The sequence below is a fragment of the Nicotiana attenuata genome, unplaced genomic scaffold (assembly GCF_001879085.1).
Source record: "Nicotiana attenuata strain UT unplaced genomic scaffold, NIATTr2, whole genome shotgun sequence".
NCBI classification, from domain to species: domain Eukaryota; kingdom Viridiplantae; phylum Streptophyta; class Magnoliopsida; order Solanales; family Solanaceae; genus Nicotiana; species Nicotiana attenuata.
Window position 1 is genome coordinate 175,155 of NW_017670248.1, and position 27,940 is coordinate 203,094.

The following is a 27,940-nucleotide window of genomic DNA, read 5'->3' on the forward strand; positions in this document are numbered from 1 at the left end:
TGACAACCATTTTTCACGACATGATACACAAGGAAATAGAGGTGTACGTGGATGACGTTATCATCAAATCTAAAAGGAGTACAGATCACATAGCAGACCTAAAGAAATTCTTCGATCGGCTTCGAAGGTACAATCTGAAATTGAATCCTGCAAAGTGTGCCTTCGAAGTCTCTGCTGGAAAATTGTTAGGATTCATCGTCAGTCACCGAGGGATTGAGTTAGACCTATCAAAAGTCAAAGCAATCCAAGACTTGCCACCTCCAAAGAATAAGAAAGATGTGATGAGCTTTTTAGGGTGTCTCAATTACATCAACCGCTTCATAGCACAATCAACCGTATATGTGAGCCGATCTTTAGGATGTTGAGGAAAGATGCTGCAATAGGCTGGACTGAAGAATGCTAGAAAGCCTTCGACAAAATCAAAAGGAGCATTTATCTAAACCGTCTGTTCTGGTACCACCATAACCAGGAAGGCCTCTGCTGCTTTATTTGTATTGGACAGAGCTTTTGGTTTTGGTCTGGGACAACATGATGAAACTGGAAGAAAGGAGCATGCGATATATTATCTGAGCAAGCAATTCACGCCTTACGAAGCCCGGTACTCTTTGTTGGAATGCACCTGCTGTGTGACGTGGATAGCTTAGAAGTTGAGTCATTATTTCTGTGCATACACTACATATCTCATATCAAGGATAGATACGCTAAAATACATCTTTCAGAAACCCATGCCTACGGGTAAGTTAGCGAAGTGGCAAATATTATTAAGCGAGTTTGACATCGTCTATATAACTCAGAAGGCGGTCAAAGGGAAATCATTAGCAGATCATCTAGCGGAAAATCCCGTGGACGGAGAATAAGAAACATTGAAAATGTATTTTACCGATAAGGAGGTATCATTTGTAGGAGAAGATATCACTGAGGCATATGATGGTTGGAGAATATTCTTCAACAGAGCAGCAAACTTCAAATGAGTAGGTATTGGTGTCGTCTTAGTATCAGAGACCGGTCAACACTACCCGGTTTTCGCAAAACTCAGGTTTCCATGCACCAACAATATGGCAGAATATGAGGCTTACATCTTGGGACTTAGGTTGGCCATTGACATGAATGTTCAAGAGTTGCTGGTAATCGGAGATTCCGATCTTTTGGTGCACCAGGTTCTAGGAGAATGGGCCATGAAGAATACTAAAATATTGCCATATTTGCACTGTGTACAAGAACTGATCAAGAGGTTCGCAAAGATAGAGTTCAAATATGTTCCAAGAAATCAGAATGAGTTTGCAGATACGTTAGCCACTTTATCCTCCATGATACAACACCCAGACAAGAATTTCATCGATCATATCCCAATAGGAATTCATAAGCAGCCAGCTTATTGTGCTCATGTTAAAGAAGAGATTGATGGAAATCCATGGTTCCACGATATCAAGGAATACTTGGGAAAGGGAGAATATCCAGAGCACGCTACCCATACTTAGAAGCGCACGCTTTGAAGGTTAGCCAACCATTTCTTTCAAAGTGGAGGAATTCTGAATAGAAGGACTCCAGACCTGGGATTATTACAGTGTGTCGACGCCAAGGAGGCATCCAGATTGCTCGAGGAAATACATGCCGGAACCTGCGGACCGCACATGAATGGGTTCACCATAGCCAAGAAGATACTAAGAGCGGGGTATTTCTGGATGACTATGGAAACAGACGTCATCAAGTATGTTCAGAAGTGCCACCAATGCCAGATACATGCTGACATGATACGAGTACCACCCAATGAACTCAACGCAACAAGTTCGCCCTGGCCTTTCTCGGCTTGGGTTATGGATGTCATCGTCTCGATCAACCCGCTACTTCAAATGGGCATAGATTCATTCTAGTAGCCATAGACTACTTTACAAAATGGGTTGAAGCCGCATCTTATAAAGCTGTAACTAAGAAGGTCATAGCAGATTTTGTTCGGGACAACATTGTTTGTCGGTTTGGAGTACCAGAGTCAATCATCACTGACAACGCCGCCAATCTCAACAGTAATCTGATGAAGGCTATGTGTGAAACCTTCAAGATCAAGCATATGAACTCCATAGCATACATGCCGCAAATGAACGGAGCCGTAGAAGCCGCTAACAAAAACATCAAGAAAATATTGAGGAAAATGGTAGATAATTACAAACAATGGCATGAGAAGCTGCCATTTGCTCTGCTCGGATATCGTACCACAGTTCGCACATCAACTCGGGCAACTCCCGACCTATTGGTTTATGGTACTGAAGCAGTTATTCCTGTCGAAGTATAAATCCCTTCTCTAAGAATCATACAAGAAGCTGAGCTCAACGATGCAAAATGGGTACAGAGCCGCTACGATCAACTAGCTCTCATTGATGGGAAGAGAATGAATGCGGTATGTCACGGTCAACTCTACCAGAACAGAATGGCAAGAGCTTTCAACAAAAATGTCTGGCCAAGGCAATTCACACCAGGGCAATTGGTGCTAAAGCGAATCTTCCCACATCAGGATGAAGCCAATGGGAAGTTCTCACCCAACTGGCAAGGTCTGTACATCGTTCATCGAGTACTAACAGGAGGAGCACTTATACTTGTAGAAATGGACGGAGAGATTTGGCCAAAACCTATCAATTCAGACGCAGTCAAGAGATACTATGTTTAAGACTTTTTGTATTTTCCAATTGATGTAACTGAACTACGCTTGACTTGATTCCCATTTAAGAGGGGATACGTAGGCAGCCCTGTGGGTTCGGTCACATCTTAATGAAATCTTCATTTCTCCATGATCAGAAACTGGGGCAAGATCGCAAGTTCAGCCGACTTCGTCGTGTATAGAACAACCAAGGAACGTGTTGTCAGAAGTATACAATTAACCTAGGGCAAAATTTTGAGTAGGACCCTCAAAATTCTAAGGCAAGGAGGTTGTAAAATCTCTAAAATACGTCACAGTCACCGGTTCATCAAAATTATTTGATCTCACGCAGTATCATATATTTCAAAAAACAACTATATTTCTATAAATAATTTTTCAAATGCATACATGTTTTTCGAAAATTTTATTTCTGTGACAGCCAGATGTTACCTAGGGTGACTCAAGCATGATCTCAAAACAGGAGTAAAGGCAAGGCAGGGAGTCAAGAGCACGAACCAACCTTCCCCCTCCAAAACTCACAACTTTTCTTTGAATGCAGGCACAATGAACACAACAGGAATATTCGCAAATATATACGCAGCAAAATCACTATCTTCATGTGACAAGTTGCCAAACGCAACACATCAAGCTAAGATACTCTCTCATATCTATTCTTTGCTTTTCTCGAATGAGGCTATGCATTGCCTCCGTAATTGCATAAGGCCACGCACTGCCTTTTCTTGCATGAGACTAAGCATTGTCTCCATCCCTTGCATGAGGCTAAGCATTGCCTCCGTAATTGCATAAGGCTAAGCACTGCCTTTTCTTGCATGACACTAAGCGTTGTCTCCATCCCTTGCATGAGGCTAAGCATTGCCTCCGTAATTGCATGAGGCTAAGAACTGCCTTTTCTTGCATGAGACTAAGCGTTGTCTCCATCCCTTACATGAGGCTAAGCATTGCCTCCGTAATTGCATAAGGCTAAGCACTGCCTTTTCTTGCATGAGACTAAGCATTGTCTCCATCCCTTGCATGAGGCTAAGCATTGCCTCTGTAATTGCATAAGGCTAAGCACTGCCTTTTCCTACATGAGGCTGCCTTTTCCTGCATGAGGCTAAGCATTACCTCTGTAATAGCATAAGGCTAAGCACTGCCTTTTCTTGCATGAGACTAAACATTGTCTCCATCCCTTGCATGAGGCTAAGCATTGCCCCCATAAATGCATAAGGCTAAGCACTGCCTTTTCTTGCATGAGACTAAGCATTGTCTCCATCCCTTGCATGAGGCTAAGCATTGCCTCCGTAATTGCATAAGGCTAAGCAATGCCTTTTCCTGCATGAGGCTAAGCATTGCCTCCGTAATTGCATAAGGCTAAGCACTGCCTTTTCCTGCATGAGGCTAAGCATTGCCTCCATAATTGCATAAAGCTAAGCACTGCCTTTTTCTGCATGAGGCTAAGTATTGCCTCCGTAATTGCATAAAGCTAAGCACTGCCTTTTCCTACATGAGGCTAAGCATTGTCTCCGTAATAGTATAAGGCTAAGCACTGCCTTTCCTTGCATGAGACTAAGCATTGTCTCCATTTCTTGCCTAAGGCTAAGCATTGCCTCCGTAATTGCATAAGGCTAAGCACCGCCTTTCCTTGTATGAGGCTAAGCACTACCTTTTCTTTGCATGAGGCTAAGCACTCTCTCCCCTTCTTTGCATAAGACTAAAACACTTTCTCCACCACACTAGGCTAAGCACTGCCTTTCCTTGTATGAGACTAAGCATTGTCTCCATTTCTTGCTTAAGGCTAACCATTGCCTCCGTAATTGCATAAGGCTAAGCATCGCCTTTCCTTGTGTGAGGCTAAGCACTACCTTTTCTTTGCATGAGGCTAAGCACTCTCTCCCCTTCTTTGCATAAGACTAAAACACTTTCTCCACCACATTACATAAGGCCGAGCACTATCCCCTTTATTCGCATAGGGCTAAGCACTACCCTCATCTCATACAAGACTAAGCCTTGTCTTGTCTCGTCCTCTCATATGATTAAGTATCATATCTTTACATTTCATAGGCTGAAATATCGCCAATTTGTCCGAAGGCGTCATAGTCCGAAGGCACCATCCTCATAGCCGGGAGACACTATTCCATGGCCTGAGGATTTCTCGAAACTGCACATCATTATTCAAAGGCATCATAGTCCAAAGGCATCATCCTCATGGCCCGAGGACACCATTTCATGGCTTGCGAATCCCTTATCATACGCTTCATGGCCCAGGACGTCATGGTCTAAGGACATCATCCTCAGCGTCTAGAGATAACCCTCATGGCCCGAAGGGAATCTGCATCATGTTTAATTTGTCGCAATAACCTATATACATTCGCATGCACTATGTTTTAAGTTTTACAGGTAATTAAGGAGGTAACCGTTCGACAAACGGGAGCAATCTTCGCTCCGGTTTCTGTTCACAACGTTCACATCCTTTGACTATCTCAAATGTAACTGACTATCAGTAATTGGCTACATTTTGCCGTTCGAATATCTGCCTCATATACCCATAACGTCCAAAGTTTGCATTCATGACTCCACATAAATTCACCCGTTACTTACAATAATATTCACATTTTGAAACATACAACCACTCCCATAACAACTCCATTGGTTTCGTTCGTCTTTGGATCCAGAACTATACACGACCTAATTCCCGTAACACCAGGGATTTGTAGGCAACCCAGGAACCAGGGTTCGGCCCCCATTTTTAAAATCACATCATTCCCCACTCAATTCGACCAAAATTGGTCATCATTTCTTTACGCGACAACTCTTTCATCATTCCCGGGTAAAGAGGGGCAATTGTTGATAGTTTTGCCCTTATATTTTTTCAAATAAGTATATATACTTTCGAAATGTTATTTTGCATCATTACTTAATTCAAAGGATTTATACTAATATTTTATAATTTTTTCATGATTTTTAGAGCTTTAAAATTATTTTTTTGGCATTTAAATTACTTAAATACCGATTAATTATCCCTTTAAATTATTTGTGATGACCTAATCATCCAAATTTGTTATTTTACACCCACATACATGTTTTGAAACACTTTTACACCATTTCATATAATTACATTTGTATTTTTAGCTATCTACGTAATTTTGCAATAATAGCCTATGTTCATGCATAATTGCGTTTTATTTACATTATTTGTGCCAAAATAGCATTTTTATAATGTTAAGTTATTATTTTTCAATCATTTTAGTGCATAAGAAATATTTTATTATTTATTATAAGTTAATATTATTTAAACAAGTTTGTATTTAAAGTATAACCCAAATTATACCAATTTTGGATCACTTTAGTGGCCCAAAACTACCAAGACCTTAGCTCAGTCTGCCCCAGGCCAAACAGACGACCCGTTCTCTTAACCTGCCCCATCTCCCTTCGATCCGTTGATCTCAGATGCTCAACGACCCATAATAAAACCCCACTTCCTCTTATATCCCACAACCCAAACCCTTGTCACGACCCCAAAACGGACCCGGTCGTGATGGCACCTATCGCGAAACTAGGCCAGCCGACACAAATCCCAAACCAACCAGAAATTATAATAAGTTATTTAAAGTCATTAATTAGTTAAAAATTCCATAATATAAGTCAAAATAGACAATGCGGAAACATAGCACAGCGCGGCATCGGGGTGTCACCAGTCATGAGCAACTACAATTCGTCTCGGAATAAGAAAGGACAACATAGTCTGAACAAATGTTAACACAAAGCTAAATAAGATAGGAAGGAGAAGCACTGGGCTACAAACGCCAAGCAACTACCTAGTCAACTCCGGAGACCCGCTGGAAGGCTAATCAGCACTCGCTATCGCGACCCGAGACTCCTGGATCTGCACACAAAGTGCAGGGAGTAATGTGAGTACGCCAACTCAGTAAGTAATAAAAGTAAAGGCACCTGAGCAGTAAGAAAATACGTAAACCACGTCATAACGCTACAAAAAATAGTATAAGTCCCGAACAATGCAGTAAAGCAATAAAACTCGTAAAAAGACAACTCAGTTCAGTAAAACCTTTTAAAACATCTTTCAATATTTCAAACGAGTGATGAAAACAGTGAGTAAAAGGATAGAAACGTAAATAGCCCCTTGGGCAAAACAAGTACCATAAACCGCCCCTCGGGCATAATATCAACAGAACTAGCCCCTCGGGCTACCTCACAATCACTTATATCAGCCCCTCGGGCAACAACATGAAACAACAATAGCCCCTCGGGCAATATCACATCACACACACTGGGTACCCGCGCTCACTGGGGTGTACAGACTCCGGAGGGGCTCCTACAGCCCAAGTGCTATCACAAGCCATCTCGTGGCATAATAAATCAGGCCCTCGGCCTCTCATATATCACAATCGGTACAACTCGTTGCGGCGCGCAGCCCGATCCCATGATATCCTCACAACGTAGGCCCTCGGCCTCACTCAGCCAGAACTCACTCAAGCCCCTCGGGCTAACAGTAAAACAGGTACTCGGCTCAAAATATCATTTATAAAATCAAAAGGATTAAATAAAATCCTAGTTACGAAATTAGTCAAAGTATAGCATGACTGAGTGTAAATATCATCAAAACAGTGAGGAAACAGTAGTAAAAAACCCCTAAGGGTCCAAACAGTCGGCACAAGGCCCCAAACACGGCATTTAGCCCCAAACATAGTAATACTTTCAAAAATATAATTATATCAAACAATTTCAAATTAAATACGCGACTCAATAGTTGTACGGAATGGACCAAGTCACGATCCCCAACAGTGCACGATCCCACGCTCGTCATCTAGCGTGTGCGTCACCTCAAAATAGCACAACGATGTGAAATCCGGGGTTTCATACCCTCAGGACAACGTTTACAATCATTATTTACCTCAATCTAGTCCATAACTCTAGCTCGCGATGCCTTTGTCTCTGGAATCGGCCTCAACTCGCCCCGAATCTATCCAAAATCAGAATGATAACATCAAAATAGGCTAATGGAACAAAGCCCATGCAAAAATAATAAAATTTACTCAAAAATCCCGAAATTGGCCAAACCCGACCCTCGGGCTCGCGTCTCGGATTTCGATAAAAATCAGATCACTAGAATCCTTATCCTCCCACGAGTCTATACATATCAAGAACATCAAAAACGAACCCCAAATGGCCCCTCAAAAATTTACACTCTCCAATATAAAGCCCCGTTTCCCCAAATTTAACCCTTATTTTCCATAAATTTCAAGCTTAATTAGTGAAATAATGCCATGGAATCGAGTATTGAGTTCAAAAAGCTTTCCTCCAAGTGTTTCCCTTCGTTTCCCTCTTCAATCCCTCTCAAAAAGCTTCAAACTCGGCCAACAATGGTGAGAAATGGCCTAAAATTCGCGAAGATGGCTATTTAAACATTCTGCCCAGGGATTTAAATTCCTTAATCACGATCGCGGAAATAACCTCGCGATCGCGAAGAACAACTTTGTTGGCTCCTGAAATAACTCTACGCGAACACGTCCCTCTCCATGCGAACCCGATGCTCTGCCCCTCACACCTACGCGATCGCAAACCACTAACCGCGTTCGCAATGAACAAACGCGTGGCCCCAGCTTTGGTCCACTAACCCGCGAACGCGACTCAGCCCATGCGTTCGCGATGCTTTGCCTGAACAACTCCCGCGATCGCAGCTCCAAGTACGCGAACGCGAAGAACAACCTAGACTGCCTCTACAATTGCTCTACGCGATCGCGAGCCTTCTCACGCGATCGCGAAGAAGAAACTTCTGCAACAGAACTGAAGGAAAAATCTGCAACTTTCAAAACAAGAATTTGATCCGTTTAACCACCCGAAACTCACCCGAGGCCCTCGGGACCTCAACCAAACATGCAAACACATCCCATAACATCATTCAAACTTATTCCAACCTTCGGAACACTCAAAACAACATCTAAACATCAAATCATCATCGGATTCAAACCTAAAAAATTCCAAAACTTTCAAATTCTGCTTTTGATCAAAAAGTTTATCAAACCTCGCCCGAATGACCTGAAATTTTGCACACACATCCCAAACGACACAACGGACCTACTCCAAATTCCGAAATTCCATTCTGACCCCTATATCAAAATTTCTACTACCAACCGGAAAACGCCAAAATTCCAATTTCGCCAATTCAAGCCTAAATCTACCCCGGACCTCCAAAATACATTCCGATCATGCTCCTAAGTCCCAAATCACCTCACGAAGCTATCCGAATCATAAAAACTAAATTCCGAGATCGTTTACTCACAAGTCAACTTCCGGTTGACTTTTTCAACTAAAAGGCCAACTAAAGAGACTAAGTGTCCCATTTCTATACAAAACCACTCCGAACCCAAACTAAACAACACAATGCGATGAAATACAGCTGAACAACATATAAAGAAGCAGAAATGGGGGAAACGAAGCGGTAATTCATGAAACGACCGGCCGCGTCGTTACAACCCTACAGACCCATTTCCCCTGCCCAGCCACCTCTTTTTTCTCTCATCTCTCCACTCGCCTCTGACAAACTCTAGCCACCATATCCCCAATCTTCTCCAACTCCAACCCAAACATGGAATCAATCCATGATTTACTTACTTATTTTGTGATACTCGGATATTATACGCGTGTCTATGGTGTTACTTAGTTCTTGCCCTATTTTTGGAAAGAACTAACTCTGAAGAACGGGACCAATTTAACTTGATTTTGTGATGATATGAACGATCTTTCGTCTATATACATGCTACAATGAATGATTCTTGCATTATTGGTTCGATTCAAAGCCGTTGGACCCAACTAGGGTTTGAGATTTTCCTTTTTCCTTACTGATTTTCGATTGCATGTGATATTCTTTCCTTTCTTATGTTTGACTGATGATTTTCCTTGTTTGTTTGTTTAAATATGCTACTATATAAACCCCTCCCCAATTTCCCCTCTAAAATGGAACTTTTCACTATTATTGCACTTACTATACTCTTCTCTCACTCGTTCACTTCTTCTGAGACACTTGAATATTTTCCGAAACACTTGGGTCTTTGGCTGTCTGAAAGCCAAGGCCATAATATTATTAACCTCCTCCGGTGCAAGCACTACTCGGAGCCCTTTCGAAGGCTCTTCGAAACTCTGAAGCATCGAGGATATGGGGTTCTTGCTACCAGTATTCTAAACTCCTTATTAATTTGCTCGTTTAATTTCGCTACTGGTTAGTGTCCTTAACTCTTGCAATATTAAATATTTTTATTCTGTTTATCTATGTGTGTTAGTGATGTTTAAATTCTGTAAGCATGATTCTGTTTCTTTGTTATTTGTGAATCCCTGATACTGTACTGCCATGATATCATTCTATGATCCCTTGCAATTCTATATTCTTTGTTAGTTGAATTCATTAGGTTCCAGCACATGTGAGATACTCTCATTATTAGAATGGATTCCAGCTTTTCTTAGTTTTTTTTAGACTAATGTGTGTTATCTACTATATCATGCACTTCTATGTTGGTATTCTAGACTTTGTGAAGTTCTTTTGTCCAATAAGATAGACCTCTGAGGCTATATTGAGTAGCAGAAGCATGTTTTCATTCAAGCTCTGTTGCATGTTTGGCTTAGGATGAATTCTAGGATAAAATTGCTATGTTAGTTCTCCTTGCTATCTAGGCAATTGGGTGCAAATGGTTATGCTTGCTTGTCTCACTCCCTTTTGAGTGCTGCATGATCTCATGAGTTAGGCATTGCTGAGGTTTATAGTAGGCCATGTTATTAGTATTGCCATGCTTCTTGCGGTCACCTTCATATGGAATTGCATATCCCTCTGACAATAACTGCTTCGAATAAGACTCACTTGTCTAAAATCTGTCTCTGACCCATTTTGGTTAATGCCCTGATTGCTGGGAAATTAGTATGTGTGTATTTGTCTTGTTAACTCAATGAACTTGCCTTTCTCAACCTTCTTAATGTGTAACTGCGTTCGGTATGCCACACCCTCCCCTATGTTGAATAATTACTCAATCATGAACCTATGTTGTTTTTCTATGTCAAATTCACCATGTTAAAGAGCTCTACTGATTCTCCTAGTTTTTCATGTTCAAAGCCCATTTGTTTCTAAAATGCAAGTTCTAATATGTCTTATGTGAGTCCTGTCAATATGTTTCTGTATCTATGTCCTAGAACCGCTGTTAGTAGGCTTCAAAGTTGTTCAATTGGTTGTCATGCGTAGTTTGTTAATTTGTGTGATTACGTTGTTCATCTGCAATTGCTGGGTAAGAAGGTCTTCCCTTTGGTCCCAGTGTGGATCCTCGTGTGAGTTTGAGTTGAATAGTCGATATACTCTGAGGTTTAGGGTGTATTTGGATCTGGGTTTGCTCTACGTGTGAGGATCGAGCCTGCTGAAGGCCCAGACATTACTGGGTTATAGTCTTTTGGGCTTGTTATGTGTACTAGGCTTGTAATCTTTTAATATGTAAAATTTGCACTTGTATTCATTTACCTTGGGTCTGTAATAATTTGTAAAACTGTACAGATGGAGGAAATTAGTAAAAAGGGGTATGGTATTCTAATTCTCACACAAATGGGTAAAAAGCATGCCTATAGGACCTATGTGTTATATTTGTTGTTTAGCATGCTTTTGTACACTGATAGACATCATGCCTATAGGAAATCACACACCCCACTCAACTTGTCTAATACATGTATACTATCCAAAGTATGCTAGTTTAAGTAAATGTTATACCTGTTTCCATGTCTACTATTGTGCGCTATTAGACAGCATGTCTATAGGAATCAACGCCTATAATTACTTGTTTAATTATTAGACAGCATGCCTATAGGATAATAATACATGCCTTTGCTGATGCTCATCTAGATACCATGACTATAGGATTTTAACTAATTAATTAGTTGTTTCTGTTGCTTTCATTATACTGCCCTACCTAGATGACATGCCTATAGGGGATAAAGTTTATAAAATCAAGTTAGAATGCCGACTGACAAAAACCCTGCCTATAGGATACTCTCACTCGCCTAGAAAGCCTGTCTATAAAATCAACGCTATTAATTCTGAGTTTCAAAACATTTGTACTGCCTCATTGCGCAAATAATTAGAGATCACGCCTATAGGGTTTGCGATATTTATAATTTGCGAATTCCTTAGTCTAAAGTTGTAACACTGCTTATATATAATGCTGGAAATCAGAATCACTTAGAAACCATGTTTATATGACTTAACGATTCTAATGTGTCTTAACTCTGAAACTGTATGCTGCCTAATCTGCCCGCGTGCATTTGTTGTTTATGTGCGGAGGCTAACTTGAGCCATTTAATTGTCTTTACGTGAAGTCCTATTTGTTTTGAATGTCGCCTAGTTTTATCATTTTGAGCAACCTAAGTAAGTCCCGAGCCACCCAAGTAGCGGTCCAAAGCCTCCAGGACCATAGGCATGGGACGGGTAGTGCACGCATAGCGTACGATTTAGAATTGAATTAGAGCGCCTTTAAGTAAACAACTTTAACATAGTAATTGGGTAGCATGAGATGATAGTCCTTGCCCGCTGATTAATATGAGCAACCCCTATGTTAAGGGAGTTGCGAAGTATTATTTATGTTGCTCGGGGTGATCCTTTATTCTAAAAAACTTAGGAACCCCCCCCCCCCCTTTTCCTTTACATACTTGTTATTCGTTTAATATAGACCAACGTAGTTATATCATTGTAGTCATTAAGATCTGTACCAATTGCCACGTGTTATAATAAAACTCTTAAATTTCTATATTTCTTTGTTATATGATCACTTAGCCTAAATGACATAATCCACGTAGTGTTAAGTTCGGCCGGGACCCACAGTTGTGGACCTCGAAGAGTGCCTAACACCTTCTCTTTGAGGTAAATTGAGCCCTTACCCAATCTTTGGTGACGTTGACTAGTCAAACAGAGTTATCTGCATAATAGGTTCCTTAATGCACCTTAAAAACCGTTAGGTGGCGACTCTTCTCTTTTAACACCCTTCGTTTAAAAGAGTTGTCACAAGTCAAAACCCGATTTCGCGAGAAAAAGGTGGCGCGACACATATTCTCATCGAACCATCCTTCTTCTTCACGAACAACACGGGCGCACCCAAGGCGAGACACTAGGTCTAATGAATCCCCTATCAAGCAAATCCTGCAACTGCTCCTTCAGTTCCTTCAATTCAGGTGGCGCCATACGGTATGGTGGAATAGAAATGGGATGAGTGCCTGGAGCTAGGTCAATACAAAAATAATATCCCTGTCGGGTGGCATCCCCGACATATCTACGGGAAACACCTCTAGAAAATCACGCACAACAGGTACTGAATCCATGGTTGGAACCTCCACTCTCGAATCACAAACATAGGCCAAATATGCTAGAAACCCCTTCTCGACCATATGTCGAGCCTTCACATAAGAAGTAACATTGCTAGTAGAATGGCCAGGAGTCCCCTTCCACTCTAATCGAGGCAATCCCGGCATGGATAAAGTCACTGTCTTGGTATGATAGTCCAAATATAGCATGATAAGGTGACAGCCAATCCATACACAAGATAACATCTAAGTCCACCATATCAAGAAGTAGAATATACAGAAGCACTCAAAGAATCACGAGGCACAATCAAATATGAAGCAAAATAGGATGACATGTAGGAATAAGTAGATCCCAGATCAAATAGAACTGAAGCATCTCTATGGAAAGCCGGAACAATACCTATGTTGACGGCGTCAGATAACTCTGCCTCGGGTCTAGCTAGGAATGCATAGAAACGGGGCTAGGCCTCACCACTCTGACCTTCGCCCCTCGGGCGACCCCCAGCTGGCTGGTCTCCACCTCTAATGGCCTGACATCTACCTCTAACGATCTGACCCCCGCCTCTAGCTGGTTGTGTAGGCGATGGAGCAACCGATGCCCGTATGATGGCACGAGAACCCTGCTGAGATCTGCTGCTCGACAATCAAGGGCAATACCTCTTGATGCGACCTATGCCCCCACACTCAAAGCACTATCTCGGCTACTGAGGCTGCTGAAGCGAAGACTGACCCTGACGACCCGAATAGCCGTTGTAGTAACTCTGAAGCGGCGGTGCACTTATAGGAGCTGAATGTGCACTAAATGCTGGCTGCTCAGGACGAGACCCATAAGAACCACGACCGCCTGAAGCATTGTGGGCTACCTAAAGAGCTGATTGAATCGGCCTAGGATGATGGACTCTACCAAAAGAACCTCTGCCTCAAGATGAGGCACCACTAAAGCCACTGAAATGATGATGCCTCTTCTCAGATGTCACCCCTCTATCCTGACCACGAACCATCTCGATCCGTCTAGCAATATATACGGCCCTCTAGAAGTAAATATCATCCCCAATATCCTTGGCCATCTGTAGCCTGATACTAAGGGTGAGTCCATTAATGAATCTCCTCACTCTCCCTCTCAGTAGGGAGTAAAACAATGGCATGGCGAGCTAGGTCCACAAATCGAGTCTCATACTGGGTGACAGTTATGCTACCCTGATGAAGATGCTTCAACTGCCTGCGGTAATCCTCTCTTAAAGTGAAAGGAATGAACTTCTCTATAAATAACTGTGCAAACTGATGTAGGTGCAGGTTAACCAACTGGTCAACATATAATCTCTCCACCATCTCTTGGCAGAACCGGTCATCTGGAACACTACAAAGTCGAGCCCATTTGTCTCAACTATACCCATGTTCCGCAACACCTCGTGGCAACGGTCTAGGTAATCCCGTGGTTCCTTAAAAGGTGCACCGCTGAAATGAATAGGAAAGAGCTTGGTAAACTTATCCAGCCTCAACAAGGCCTCAGAAGACATATTGGGCCTATCCCCGGCCTGTGCCATAACAACCTACTGAACTACCCCAACTGGCTGGGTTGCTGGAGTCTGATATAGGGGAGTCACCTACTCCAGGGTGTGAGTAGCGGAAGTCTGTGCTCCTCCCCCAACCTGAGAGACGGCTGGTGCCACCGAAACTGTGCCGGTCTGAAGGCCCACCAAGTAGACTAGAGCGGCCTGAAGCATTAGAGTGGCTCTGAATCCCTCCGGGATCTGAGCTGGTCTGACGGGTACGGTCTGAGCCGGGGCCTCCTCCTCATGATCAATCTAAGGCTACATTGCGAGTGTTGCTGCTCGAGCTCTAGGCTGAGCTCTACCTCTGCCTCGACCTTGGCCTCGACCTCTACCCCTGATAGTAGCGACCACAGGGGGCTCCAATTCCTGCCCGACTGCTGATGTTGTGCGTGTTCTCCCCATCTACGAGAGAACAAGAATAGAATGGTCCAATCATCAATGATAGAATGAAATCGCATGATAGAGAAAGAAAGAATTGAGATTTTTCCTAAAACTCCATAGGCAAGCCAACGTTAGCTATATCTATTAACCATTTTTAACAATATCCAAATTAAATGATAATAATGAAACTGAATAGTCTGAAATAAGGCAATAAGCTAATAAGTGACGAAATCCAAATACAAATCCCAGAACTGGTGTCACGAATACATGAGCGTCTAGAATACTACAGATAATGGTCTGAAATAAACATAACTCTATGAATCAAAATAAACAACTAAAATGAAGTAGAAAGGAACTTCAGGGATGCGGATGTCGCGTAGCTATACCTCAAGTCTCCACTGATAGCTGGATCCGAGCAAGTCTACTGAACGCCGTTGGGACCAACTCAGGTATCTGCACAAGAAGTGTAGAGTGTAGTATGAGTACAACTAACCACATGTACTCTACAAGTGTCGAGCCTAACCTCGACGAAGTAGTGACGAGGTTAAGGCGGGTCACTTACAATAATCTGTACGCAATAATAATAATAATAATAATAATAATAATGACATGAATGGAAATAAAGCAATTAATTCATAATAACGAACTCAAAATCTAACTACTAGAGAGTCCAGAATAACAAGTCATATAAACTCATCTCAAATACCGAGGCAAATCCAACAGTCACAAACAAATATAACTTTACACAGTCCGTTGCGGCGCGCAACCCGATCCCACCATATCATCATCTATAAATATCATAATCCGTCCTTATTCCGCCATTTCAATTCATTACCTTTCAAATTTTCATTGCGGCGTGCAACCCGCTCCCCAAATAATTTCAATCAACAATAGCAATTCAACAACCAAAATTTACAAGAAGTTCTACATCAAGAGAGTAATTGTACGAAGTAATGGAGAATGACATTATAATCAAAGAACCTTGAATAACTCGGTTGTCTCAACTTTACCAACTTCACGATATCTATCCCTTTAACGACTCATACAAATGAAACTACATTTGAAGGCAACAAATGTTATGAAACTATAAGACAAGCAAGACATACGACAATTTAGATATGCAAGAAAAAGCAATTAGAGACAAGTAGCAATTAAGCATGGAATTATGGAAGGGACGGACAATTTAATACAAGTATATCTAAATGACAAGTACAATTATGGCATGAAAGTCAAATAAGCGTGTAGCAATTAAGACGTGTAACAAGATATACAATGAAAGTAACGAAAGCATGGAAGCAAGTAACATAACGGCGTATATACACTCGTCACCTCGCATATACGTTGTTTCACACATAATGCACATAACATGAAGTTCAAGGGTCTCTAATTCCCTCAAATCAAGGTTAGACCCAAACACTTACCTCACTCTGCAACTCAAGCAATCAACCAACCAACCACGGCCTTGCCTTTTGAACAAGCCTCCAAACCAACCAAATCTAGTTAATTATTGACCAAATAATTCAAAATAAGCTTTGAAAACTACCTACAAATGAAAGAGATTCAATTTAGATCATTTTTTAAAAAGTCAACAAAAGTCAACCCCAGGCCCGCTTGGTCAAAATCGAGATTCGGACCAAAATCCGATTACCCATTCATCCACGAGCCCGGTTATGTGATTTGTTTTTAAATCCGACCCAAGGTCTAAATCTCAACTTTATAAAAATTCCCAATTCTATCCAAATCCCTAATTTCTACCATGAAAATCCTAAATTTGATATTAAAATCTCATGAAATCAACGGGGGATCTTTTTCTTTTTCTTTTTTGTTTCGCATTTCTCATCAAACAAATAAGGGATTTTTTCATTACTTCAACTAGTACCGATTAATGGGAGAGAGACTGTTCTTTTTTCTCTTAGGCTTTGTTTGGCAAGCTGCTGTAAGTTTTTGATGAGATCCTTAATAATATCTAGAAAATTCATGATTTATTCGAGAAAAAATTCTAAAATAAATAAAACCAGATAAGCTTTAACAGCCCATACCATAGGGTAGCCCTACAGAGCCAAAATGAAAGGCCTTCATCATAGGCTAGCATAGCAGACAATAATGCGAAATCCAGGAAGGGGATATAATGGGTAATTGAAAAGAAATGGATCAAAGTAACTTACTAATAAATTTAGGAAGAAACGTCTCTTGAAAAATTGGCTCTAGGGTGTTTAGGATTGAGAGAATGTGAGAAATGAGCTAAATCCCCCCCCTCTTTTACCCAGTTGCGGATGTCGCAGTTGCGATGTCTTGTTCGCAATTGCGAATACTGCATTTGCGAAACAAGGGTCACAAATGCAAACCCTATCTTAGAGCCCCAAGAGTCGCAAATGCGACATTTGGCTCACAAATGCGAAATCCCAGCCTTCGCAAATGTGGACCAATCCTTCGCAAATGCGAAGGTTGTCTAGGAACACACTGAGTCGCAAATGCGATCCTTTCATCACAAAAACAACCATTGTTCATTCGCAAATGCGAACTTTTTCCTCGCAAATGCGAGGCTACCCAGTCTAGCCCATGGTCGCAAATCGAACACTTGTTCGCAAAGGCGACCTCGCAAATGTGAGATCTGCAGCCCACACTAGCAACGGAGAAGGCATCAGCTATCTCCAATGTCCAAAATCAATCCGTAGCCTATCCGAAACTCACCCGAGCTCTTCCGGCTTCAAACCAAATATGCACATAAGTGTAATAACATCACACGGACTTGCTCGCGCAATCAAATCACCAAAATAACATCTACACCTACGAATCAATCCTCAAAACGAATGAACTTTCAAAGTAAAACTCAAGAACACTAGAATCACGTTTAAGCGTCCGAATCATATCAAATCAATTCCAAATTGAACCAAATTTTGCAGGAAAGTTCCAAATAGCAATACAGAACTATTCCAAGTTTTAACATCAAAATCTGAACCCGTTAGCTAAGAAGTCAACTTTCGGTCAAGCTTACTAATTTCTAACTTTCAAAAATGCTAGATTTCGGCAGAATGAGTCAAAACAAGTTAGGAACTTCCGAATTAAATTTCGGGCATACGCCCAAGTCCCAAATCACGATACAGACCCAGCGGGACCGTCAAAATGCTGATCCAGGTCCGCTTACACAAAATATTGACCGTAGTCAACTCAAGTCATTCTAAAGGCAAAATTCACATTTTCTTCAATTTTTTTTCACATAAAGACTTTCGGAATAAGACGCGGCCTATGCACGCAAATCGAAAAATGATAAACGGAGCTAATCGAGGTCTCAAAATACGGAAATAGAGGATAAATATCAACATGACCTATCGGGTCATCACATATTAAAAGCACGAAACCCCTTAGTGAAATGTCATTTCCCTTTTTTACCCTTAAAAAATCGACTTGACGCTAAATAAAATCGTAATTTAAATTGCTCTCCTAATATCTTGGAATAAATATTCAATTATGCTAATTTTTCTAAAGTTAAAAGTTTAAAATGAACTAGAATTTTATTTGATAAGTCTTTCCTTATTAGATTGTGTTGCAATTTTATTTGCAGTAGCGTGATTTTAATACTCTATGAACTTATGTTTCAAAAGGACAAACAGTAGCTTTTTAATTCCTTCCACGCCTAAACTTCATATCATTTGTATAATTTCAAACTAAAACGCTAAAAAAATCCAAAAGAGAAGATTAATCAAGTGCACTACTAAATTAATTAATTTTTACAATAATGAATTGCTTACATATATTATTCAAAACACGCTAAAAACAATTAAACAGACCCACCACATATAAATTTAAATATTTAATATGACAAAACACTGATACTAAATTAATAAATATTTATAAAAATACTTATATTTTATATAAAAAAATATTTTAAATAAATAAAAAATTATGTCAATAATAATATTTGAATACATACTAACTGAATTTATTTTATTAATATTTAATATTTAATAATATTTGTATAAATGCGTAATAAAATTATATATTAATTAATATGTATGCTTATATAAATTTATATAGTTTCTTATCTGCTTAATCATGATACAAGTATTTTTTTTAGTTATTTATTTTTAGTATTAAATCACAAAACTAAGAACATTTTCATATTCTCATGGACTAACTAAATGAGATCAATATTATTTTAAATAAATTATAATTATATTTATTTTATAATTCAAATATATTATTTAGTATGGTAATTTTTAAAAATTATATACTAATCGATATGGGTACATGTGCAAAGCGCATATCCTAATACTAGAAGGAAAATTATATCCTAAATATTTGGAAAATCTTAAATAATAAGAAAATTATGATTTTAAAGTCCTAAATATTAAGTCTTCATACAAATTTTATTTTAATAAGAAAAGATTTATGACTTTTAATTCAACTAAAATTTTACTATAATAATATTTCTTATTTGAACTATGTATAAAGTCCTAATATTTAGGAGTTAAAAGAGTCTACGTTATATAAATTTTTTTTGTTTTTAAATAATATAACATAATTTTTTTTAATAAAGGCTTAGAAAATAAAGACTTACATCGCATGTATTTATTATTTAGGACCTCCAATTCAATGCACGTAGAGAGATTAAAAAGCCTTTTATTACATGTTTCAAAGACAGAGCCTAATCGACCAAGAAAATTAACACTTTATTCTAATAGACAATATAAAATTACGTAGGTTTGGGCGAGAAAAATAAATACAAAAATAAATTTTTAATACAATAATTTATTCTTTTCTCGAAAGACTATTATTTTTTTATTGACTTTTTTTTAGAAGCAACCAAGCTACAAATTCAAAAATTAGAAAACAACATTTAGTATTAGAGGAACAATTAATGTAACTTACCATTGTGTGCTTCCAATAAGATATTAGAAGTAATAAATTAACAAACAATTCAACACTCTAATTCATTACTAAAAATATTAATGAATATAGTTATTTATAAACTGTTATTACTAACACTAATTATTAAATAATAGGTTTCATAACCCACAAATACAAAAATATTGTTATCAAACTAAATAAAGTATAAAACAATATTTGGAGATATAAAAATAAAAATTAAATAATGAAGATCTAACAAAAGTTAAAAATGAAAAATTTTCGGATGAAAGGTCCTATCATATTCACTTTCATGGCGCGATATTAGTGTTCAATCTCAAGTTATGAACTACGATTAATGAATTGAGCTTTTGATGAGTCATATGATTGTTAATAAATTTTTGATAATCTGCGCACAAAACTAATTACACATAATTGCTTAATAAATTTTGGACGAACTCGTGCGCGAGGCATGGGTGCATATCAAGCATACATTTAGGGCGCTTACGGAAGCTTTACAGGATAAGAGCCCATACGTAATCCAAGAGCATTTTACGATCATACTTTCTTATTTATCAAACGAGCTACATATGATCAATATTCATCATTTTTAGGAACTTACATATTTTTAACGCAAATATCTTATTTGATAATATTTATGCGATTTTTTAAAAACTTATATACTCATTGACATGGATACACGCGCAAAACACGTACCATAAGACTACCTGTGCTTATATGCATAACTTTTTGGAAAAGAAAAAATTCCATAAAAAAAGCGGAATACACACACATATATAATCTTTTTAGTTGCTATAAATAAGGAACAACATACGTTTGCTTAATTAGAAAGAAAAAATAAAGTGAAAAATAATAATAAAATGGAAAAAATAAAAGAAAGTGAAAAAGACCAAAAACGTGAAAAAATAAATAAGGAAAAAAAAGAGAGGGAGTAGAGCTTGGGCAGAGGAAGGTGGAAAGATAAATAAGGAAAAAAATATCCAACGTATAACTAGCGTTAAGCCATAGATCCCCAAATTTATTTTGAAAATTTTGATTTGGGTGAAGTTTGGTTTGAAAATGAAAATGTGTTTGGACATAAGTTTTCAAAACCTATTTTATTATTTTTTTTTAAAAAATAATATGAAACATGACTTATACCTACAAGTTCTAAAAACTATCACAAATATCCAACAGTACCTTTATCAATAATATTAATTATATTATCGCAAACCATAGTCCTGAACATAAATAAATTTTGTACAAAATTATTATTTTTATAATGAACTACATAATACACTATCAGATGACCGAGAAGACGAAACATCATTGTTACAAAATAATAAATAGCGGGCTCTTTTATAAAATACAAAAATTTGGGGCAACTTTTAAAAAATATAATAGTGATATTTTAAGCCAAGCTGGTTTTGGGATTTGAATTTTGGGAATTTGCCAAAATGTAAATGGAATATATGGCCAAATATGTATTTGCCAAAACCCAAGTATATTTTGGCAAAATTTAATCCTCAGGGGTTGGCCTGGTGGCAATTGACTTTCAAGGTCTCAAGTTCGAAATCCACTGGGTGCAAACAATTTCTGAGGGCCATCGGACTGGGTAAAACCTGAATTAACCGTGGTGCACTTGCGAAAAACTCCTTGCCGAGGGCCTGTGCACCCCCGGATTAGTCGGGGCTCATAGAGACTCGGACACCCGGTGCAAATAAAAAAAAAAAATATATTTTGGCAAAATTTATAACCAAAGGGGTCCATAAAATCTTCAAATCTTTTTTTCATTAATAAAAACGGGTCTTAATATGAAGTCGGGTTCGTCGTCTCTCCAATTACATATCAAGTTGATCCAGAAAGCAGCAGTAGCAGCTCTTCTCTTTCTAATTCCCCCCTCTCTCTCAAAGCTCGATCTATTTTTGCGCACACACTTTGCGCTTAACCTACGCACCCCGCTCACCACCGCTTTCCTTCGATCTTAAAAAAAAATGCACATTCCATCTCAGATCTGATTCAAAATCGATCTCACGATCCATTTAGGGTTTCAGATTTCAATCAAAGTTTTTTTACTCACTCTCTGTAGTGTGTGTGCATAGATAAGATGTTGACAAAGTTTGAGACGAAGAGTAATAGAGTGAAAGGTTTGAGTTTTCACAGCAAAAGGCCATGGATCTTAGCCAGTCTACACAGCGGCGTGATCCAGCTATGGGATTACCGTATGGGAACTCTCATTGATCGATTTGATGAGCACGATGGCCCCGTTCGCGGCGTCCATTTTCATAAATCTCAGCCTCTCTTTGTTTCCGGAGGTTCGATCTTCTTCTCCTTTTTTGGTATAAGAATTTGTGGTAATGGTGTGTGGATCTATTGATGTATCTGGGTGAGTATATGTGTGTGATCCATGACTTTACATTTACTTTTGTTTCATCTAAGTGTGATTGGACTGTAGCGGCACATATGTTTTAAATTAACAGTAGGAACTAAACCAGAATAAAATGATAATTCGGGGGGGGGGGGGTAGAATTCTATTTGCATTACAATGTGATGGAACGTGGATCTATTGATGTATGTTGATGACTATATGTGTAATCCATGCTTCTGAATGGGAAAATCAGTTTTATGAGGTTAAATGAGCGAACTTTAACAATACATTGTCAGAACTCGAAGAAAACAGCAATATAGGGACTAGATTCTATTTATATCAATGTTACAGAGTGGAGATCGACTGATGTGTCTAGATGAGTATGTGTTGTGACCCATGATTTAGAAAGTTACAAGTACTTTTGCTAGTTTATCTTCTGAATGATAGTTCTAGTTTGTATTCAATTGGATCACAACCGCACATTTGGTTCAATTGAAGGTTAAATTTGTTAATTTCAAAATAGAAGGATCAAAACCCGAATTAAAATGATAATTGAGGCACTTTAATGCTATTTGCATCAAAATGTGATGGAATATGGATATACTGGTCTATGTGGTTGAGTATTGGAATTGGATCTACTGGTGTATATGGATGAGTATGTGTGTGGTCAAAAACTTGAGAAGGCTGCTTTTATTATCTTATCTTACCCTTTTATAGAAAAAGGGTATTTGAATCCTATATAAAAAGAAAAAGATCTTTTGAATAATGATAGTTCCCGTTTGTATGCGTGAGTGTGCCATAATAAAATTTGACATATCTGGTAGATGCTTTAGAGCAAAGAGCTTTAAAAAAAAACCAACCAAAAAGTTAAATTACTAAAATAAAAAGAGATATAAAAAGCATAAGAAACAATTTCTTACCTGGATCAACAAATGACTAAGATTAGTGCCGCCCTCCTCTTGCAAACAAATAGAGTGTGGGCCAAAACTGTCGACCCCCACACAATTTTTTTTACTTTTTCTATATCCTCCAGATGCATATAAAATAATTGCCATTACAACATCTTTTTAAGACACGAGGTAGATTACAGCGCATAGTGTGTCGAAGTAGTACGCCCTAATAAATGAGTCTAAATTATCGCAAGGTTCAGGGACCATAGTGAAATTTTCATACAACCAGTCTAAACTTAAAAAAATATTCACTAAGTTATCATCACCATCCGAGTTACTGGCATTGGTACTTAGTGTAACAAATCTCGGTATTTCTGAACAATTTTTTCGATCTTGCAGACTACTAGTTTACCCTCAATAGATAGTTTTGTTGACTACTAGTCTAACATGACTACCTATTATGGGCAAACTAGTCGTCGGCAGAACCAACAAATTGTTAGAAGTGCCGAGATTTATTACACTGAGTTACATTAAAAGATTACTTAGATGGTGATGAGAATTTTGTGAGTACTTTTTAAAGTTTAGATGGGTTGTATGAAAAGATCTCTTTGGTCCCTGAACTTTGCGATAATTTAGACTCATTTATTAAGGCGTACTACCTATACATCCTAAGTATTATAATCTGCCCCGTGTCTTCAAAAGATTGATGTAATGACAGCTTTTTATATGCATTGGAGGATATAAAAAAATAAATAATTTTGCATAGGTCAGCAGTTTGAGCCCACTCTCTATTTGAATTGCAAAAGGAGGGAGACAATAATCTTAGTCATTTACTGGTCTATGTAAGGAATTATATTCTTTGTATGTCTCTTTTTTATTTCAATATTTTAACTTTTTTATTGGTTTTTCTTTAAAGCTCTTTGCTCTATAGAGCATCTACCAAATGTGACAAAGGCTTATTTTGCGAAGGATGATCTAGCTTTGTCGAGTGAAGCCCCTTTCCTATAGGATTCATCTATCTAATATGACTAAGGCTTATTTGAGAAGTGTGATCTAGCTTATCTTCTGAATGATAGTTCCAGTTTGTATATTCGGTTGGACCACAAGTGCACATTTGGCTCTATTGAAGGTTAAATGTGTTAATTTGAATAATAGAAGGATTAAAACCTGAATTAAAATAATATTTTAGGGACTAAAATGCTATTTGCTTCAAAATGTTATGGAATATGGATATACTGGTCTATGTGGATGAGTATTGGAATTGGATCTACTGGTGTATGTGTATGAGTATGTGTGTGGTCTATTACTTCAGAAGGCTGCTTTTATTATTTTATCTTTCTACTTTTATGGAAACAAGAGTCTCTCCTATATAAAGAAGAAAAAGATCTTTTGAATGATAGTTCCAGTTTGTATGCGTGATTGGACCACCATAAAAATAAATTTTCATATCTGGTAGGTTCTCTAGAACAAAGACCGGTAAAGAAAAGTCAATAAAAAAGTTAAAACACGGAAACAAAAACGTGACATATAAAGCATAAAAGACAATTTCTTACCTTGACTAGCAAATGACTAAGATTAGTTCCTCCCTCCTTTTGCAAACCAAATATAGAGGGCCCAAACTGATGACCCCAACACAAAATCATTTACTTTTTCTATATCCTCTAATGCATATAAAAAATCTGTCATTACAACATCTTTTGAGGACACGGGACATATATAGTATGCCCTCATAAATGACAAGGTTGAGACAAATTTTCATATAACTAATTTTAACTTAAAAAAGTACTCACTAAGTTCACATCACCATCTGAGTTATTCGTTAATGTTAATTGAACTTGGTGTAACAAATCTTGCATTTTTGAACAAGTTTGTTGGTTCCGCCGACTCTTAATAGGTAGTAACAGACAATTTTTCAGAAATGTCGAGATTTGTTACACCGAGTTCAACTATCGGATAACTCAGATGGTGACGAGAACTTAGTGAGTACCTTTTAAAGGTTAGACTGGTTATATGAAAATTTCTCTTTGGTATTTGAACCTTGCGATAATTTGGACCCATTTATTAAGGCGTACTACCTCTACATCCTAGGCACTGTAATCTGCCCCGTGTCCTCAAATGATGCTGTAATAGAAGATTTTTTATATGCATTGGAGGATATAAAAAAGTAAATGGTTTTGCATGGGAGTCAGCAGTTTGAGCCTACTCTCTATTTGGGTTGCAAAAGGAAGGGAGGGACAAATCTGAGTCATTTGCTGATCCATGTAAGTAATTGTTTTTTATGCTTTGTACGTCTCTTTTTATTTCAGTATTTTAATTTTTTTGTTGGTTTTTTAAAGCTCTTTGCTCTAGAGCATCTACCAGATATGACAAAGGCGTACTTTGAGAAGGATGATCTAGCTTTGCCGAGTGAAGACCCCCCTTGCTATAGGATTCATTTACCTGATATGACAAAGGCTTATTTTGAGAAGGATGATCTAGCTTATCTTCTGAATGATAGTTCCCGTTTGTATATTCAATTGGACCACAAATGGTTAAATTGAAGGTTAAATGTGTTAATTTGAATAATAGAAGGATCAAAACCCGAATTAAAATGATAATTCCGGGACTAAAATGCTATTTGCATCAAAATGTGATGGAATATGAATATACTGGTTTGTTGGGATGAGTATTGGAATTGGATCTACTGGTGTATGTGGATGAGCATGTGTGTGGTCTATTTGTATAACAGTATGACAGAGCGTGGATCTAATAATAATATGGACGAGGCTTTGTGTGATCTGTGAATTTGGGAAGTACTTTCGCTTTTATCTTCTGAATGATAGTCTCACTTTGTATGGGTAATTCAAACATAAGAACATAGTTCTAACTGAAGGTGAAATACTTAAATGTGCTATGTTGAATATGGAGGAACCAAAACCTTAATAGAAGATTATTTAGGGACTAAAATTCTATTTGCATCGCAGTGTGATGTATTCTGAATCTGCTAAAGTATGTGGATGAGTATATGTGTGATCCATGAATTTGTGAAGTTACTTTTGTTATTCATCTTCTGAATGATAGTTCCAGTTAATATGTGCAACAGTGCAAGTGGAACATAATTGAACATTTGGTTTTATTGAAATTAAATGTGTTAAATTGAATAACATAGGGACAAATGGAATAAAACAATAAATTAGGGACTAAAACCTCTTTTTCCCCTTTTAACATTGTTGGTTCTCTATAATTGTTGATGCACTTTGTTAGCTGTGGTTCCCGTTATTGCTCGTTATTTCTCTTTGCCTCTGAAGCTTTGAAGCATGGGTATGATTCTACTCCTGTTTTCGTTCTCTTTTTGATAGTGTATCAAAGATCTGTTGAGTGAGTTTTGATTCGTAGATTAATGTAGTGTGGTTCTCTCTTTTTTGATAAACGCGAAATTCCTGAGGCTAGCGGCGCATGGTTCAGAACTCCTTGGAAATGTGCCTGCCCCTCTACCCTTCTCCGCTTAAGATATTGCTCATCTGCAGCAGGATTCAAACCCGTGACATGTGCCTAGCCCACATATGCGCTGGCACTCTTACCACTAGACCTAGGGGGGTGGGGGGCATATGTCTTCTTTAATTTAGTGTGGTTTCTTCTTTAATTTTGTCCATTATTGAATTTATTATAGAAATCAGGGCATATTGCTAATATTGCATTATCAGAAGCCTCAGTTTTGGTGTCTAAATAACGTACTTTTGGGGACACATATTTGTTAACTTTGCATGATCATGGCAAATATAATGGGTAGTTTCTGTCATGTTATCTGTTTTTTTAACTTCTAAACTATGAAGGCTGCTTTCCTATAGTCCATTATTGCGACACTTTATTGTCTTGGTTTACTGGTAACATTCTTAGAGTATATGTTGCTTTACGCATACATAATGCAAATCGACTGAGAACTGTTTCCTTTTATGTATTTAAATTCTTGTTACTGCAGGAGATGATTACAAGATTAAGGTTTGGAACTATAAGCTGCATCGCTGCCTGTTTACCCTACTAGGACATCTTGATTATATCCGAACTGTTCAATTTCACCATGAATATCCCTGGATTGTTAGTGCAAGTGACGACCAGACCATCCGGATATGGAACTGGCAGTCTCGTACTTGTATATCTGTCTTGACTGGCCACAATCATTATGTAATGTGCGCCTCATTTCATCACAAAGAGGACTTGGTTGTCTCTGCTTCTTTGGATCAGACTGTTCGTGTCTGGGATATTGGTGCTCTAAGAAAGAAAACCGTTTCTCCTGCTGATGATATCTTGCGGTTAAGTCAGATGAATACTGATTTCTTTGGTGGAGTGGATGCTGTGGTGAAGTATGTCTTGGAGGGTCATGATAGAGGGGTTAACTGGGCATCGTTTCATCCTACACTCCCCCTTATAGTTTCTGGTGCAGATGATCGCCAAGTGAAAATTTGGCGCATGAATGGTATGCTCCTGAAATTCTTGATGTACTTGATTGCCATCTTTACTTGCTTTATTCCACATTCACTTTTCGTGTCCTGTCACCTGTGGAACCTAGAACACCAAAATAAGTTCATTTGATGAAACGATACATTGTAAACTTCATGCTATTTGCATATTTTTCAGTTATACGTCAGTCTAGCTGCAAGACAAACTTTTGTGCTGTTCACTTGTCCCTTAGAAGTAGGAGTATGTTATATGTCTTCCTTTCAGCTTATATTCAGAAATCATCCGTTAGGATCTCCCTTATCACTGGAAATTGGTTGTTATCTTGAAAATCTGAGATGGTGATATCGCTACTATAGTATGTAAATGTTGTTACCTGCATCTTTCTATACTGGGGTACATCTGAAGATGTTACAATGAAAAGCTGCATTCTGTTCATCTCCCTCCCTCTCTCTCTCTCTCTCTCTCTCTCTCTCTCTCTCTCTCTCTTTTTGGGGGGGGG

At 38.4% G+C, this 27,940-nt stretch overlaps 1 protein-coding gene across 1 annotated transcript in view; it reads left to right on the forward strand.

Annotated features, from left to right (window-relative positions):
• The first annotated feature begins 21,563 nt into the window (after positions 1–21,563).
• LOC109236644 (coatomer subunit alpha-1-like) overlaps positions 21,564–27,940 on the forward strand; it is a 9,988-nt gene continuing 3,611 nt past the window's right edge. The window contains exons 1-2 of the mRNA XM_019402835.1: positions 21,564–22,061; positions 26,963–27,457. Of these exons, the coding sequence (XP_019258380.1) occupies positions 21,854–22,061; positions 26,963–27,457 (703 nt within the window). The 5' untranslated portion in view covers positions 21,564–21,853. The remainder of the gene's footprint in view (positions 22,062–26,962; positions 27,458–27,940) is intronic.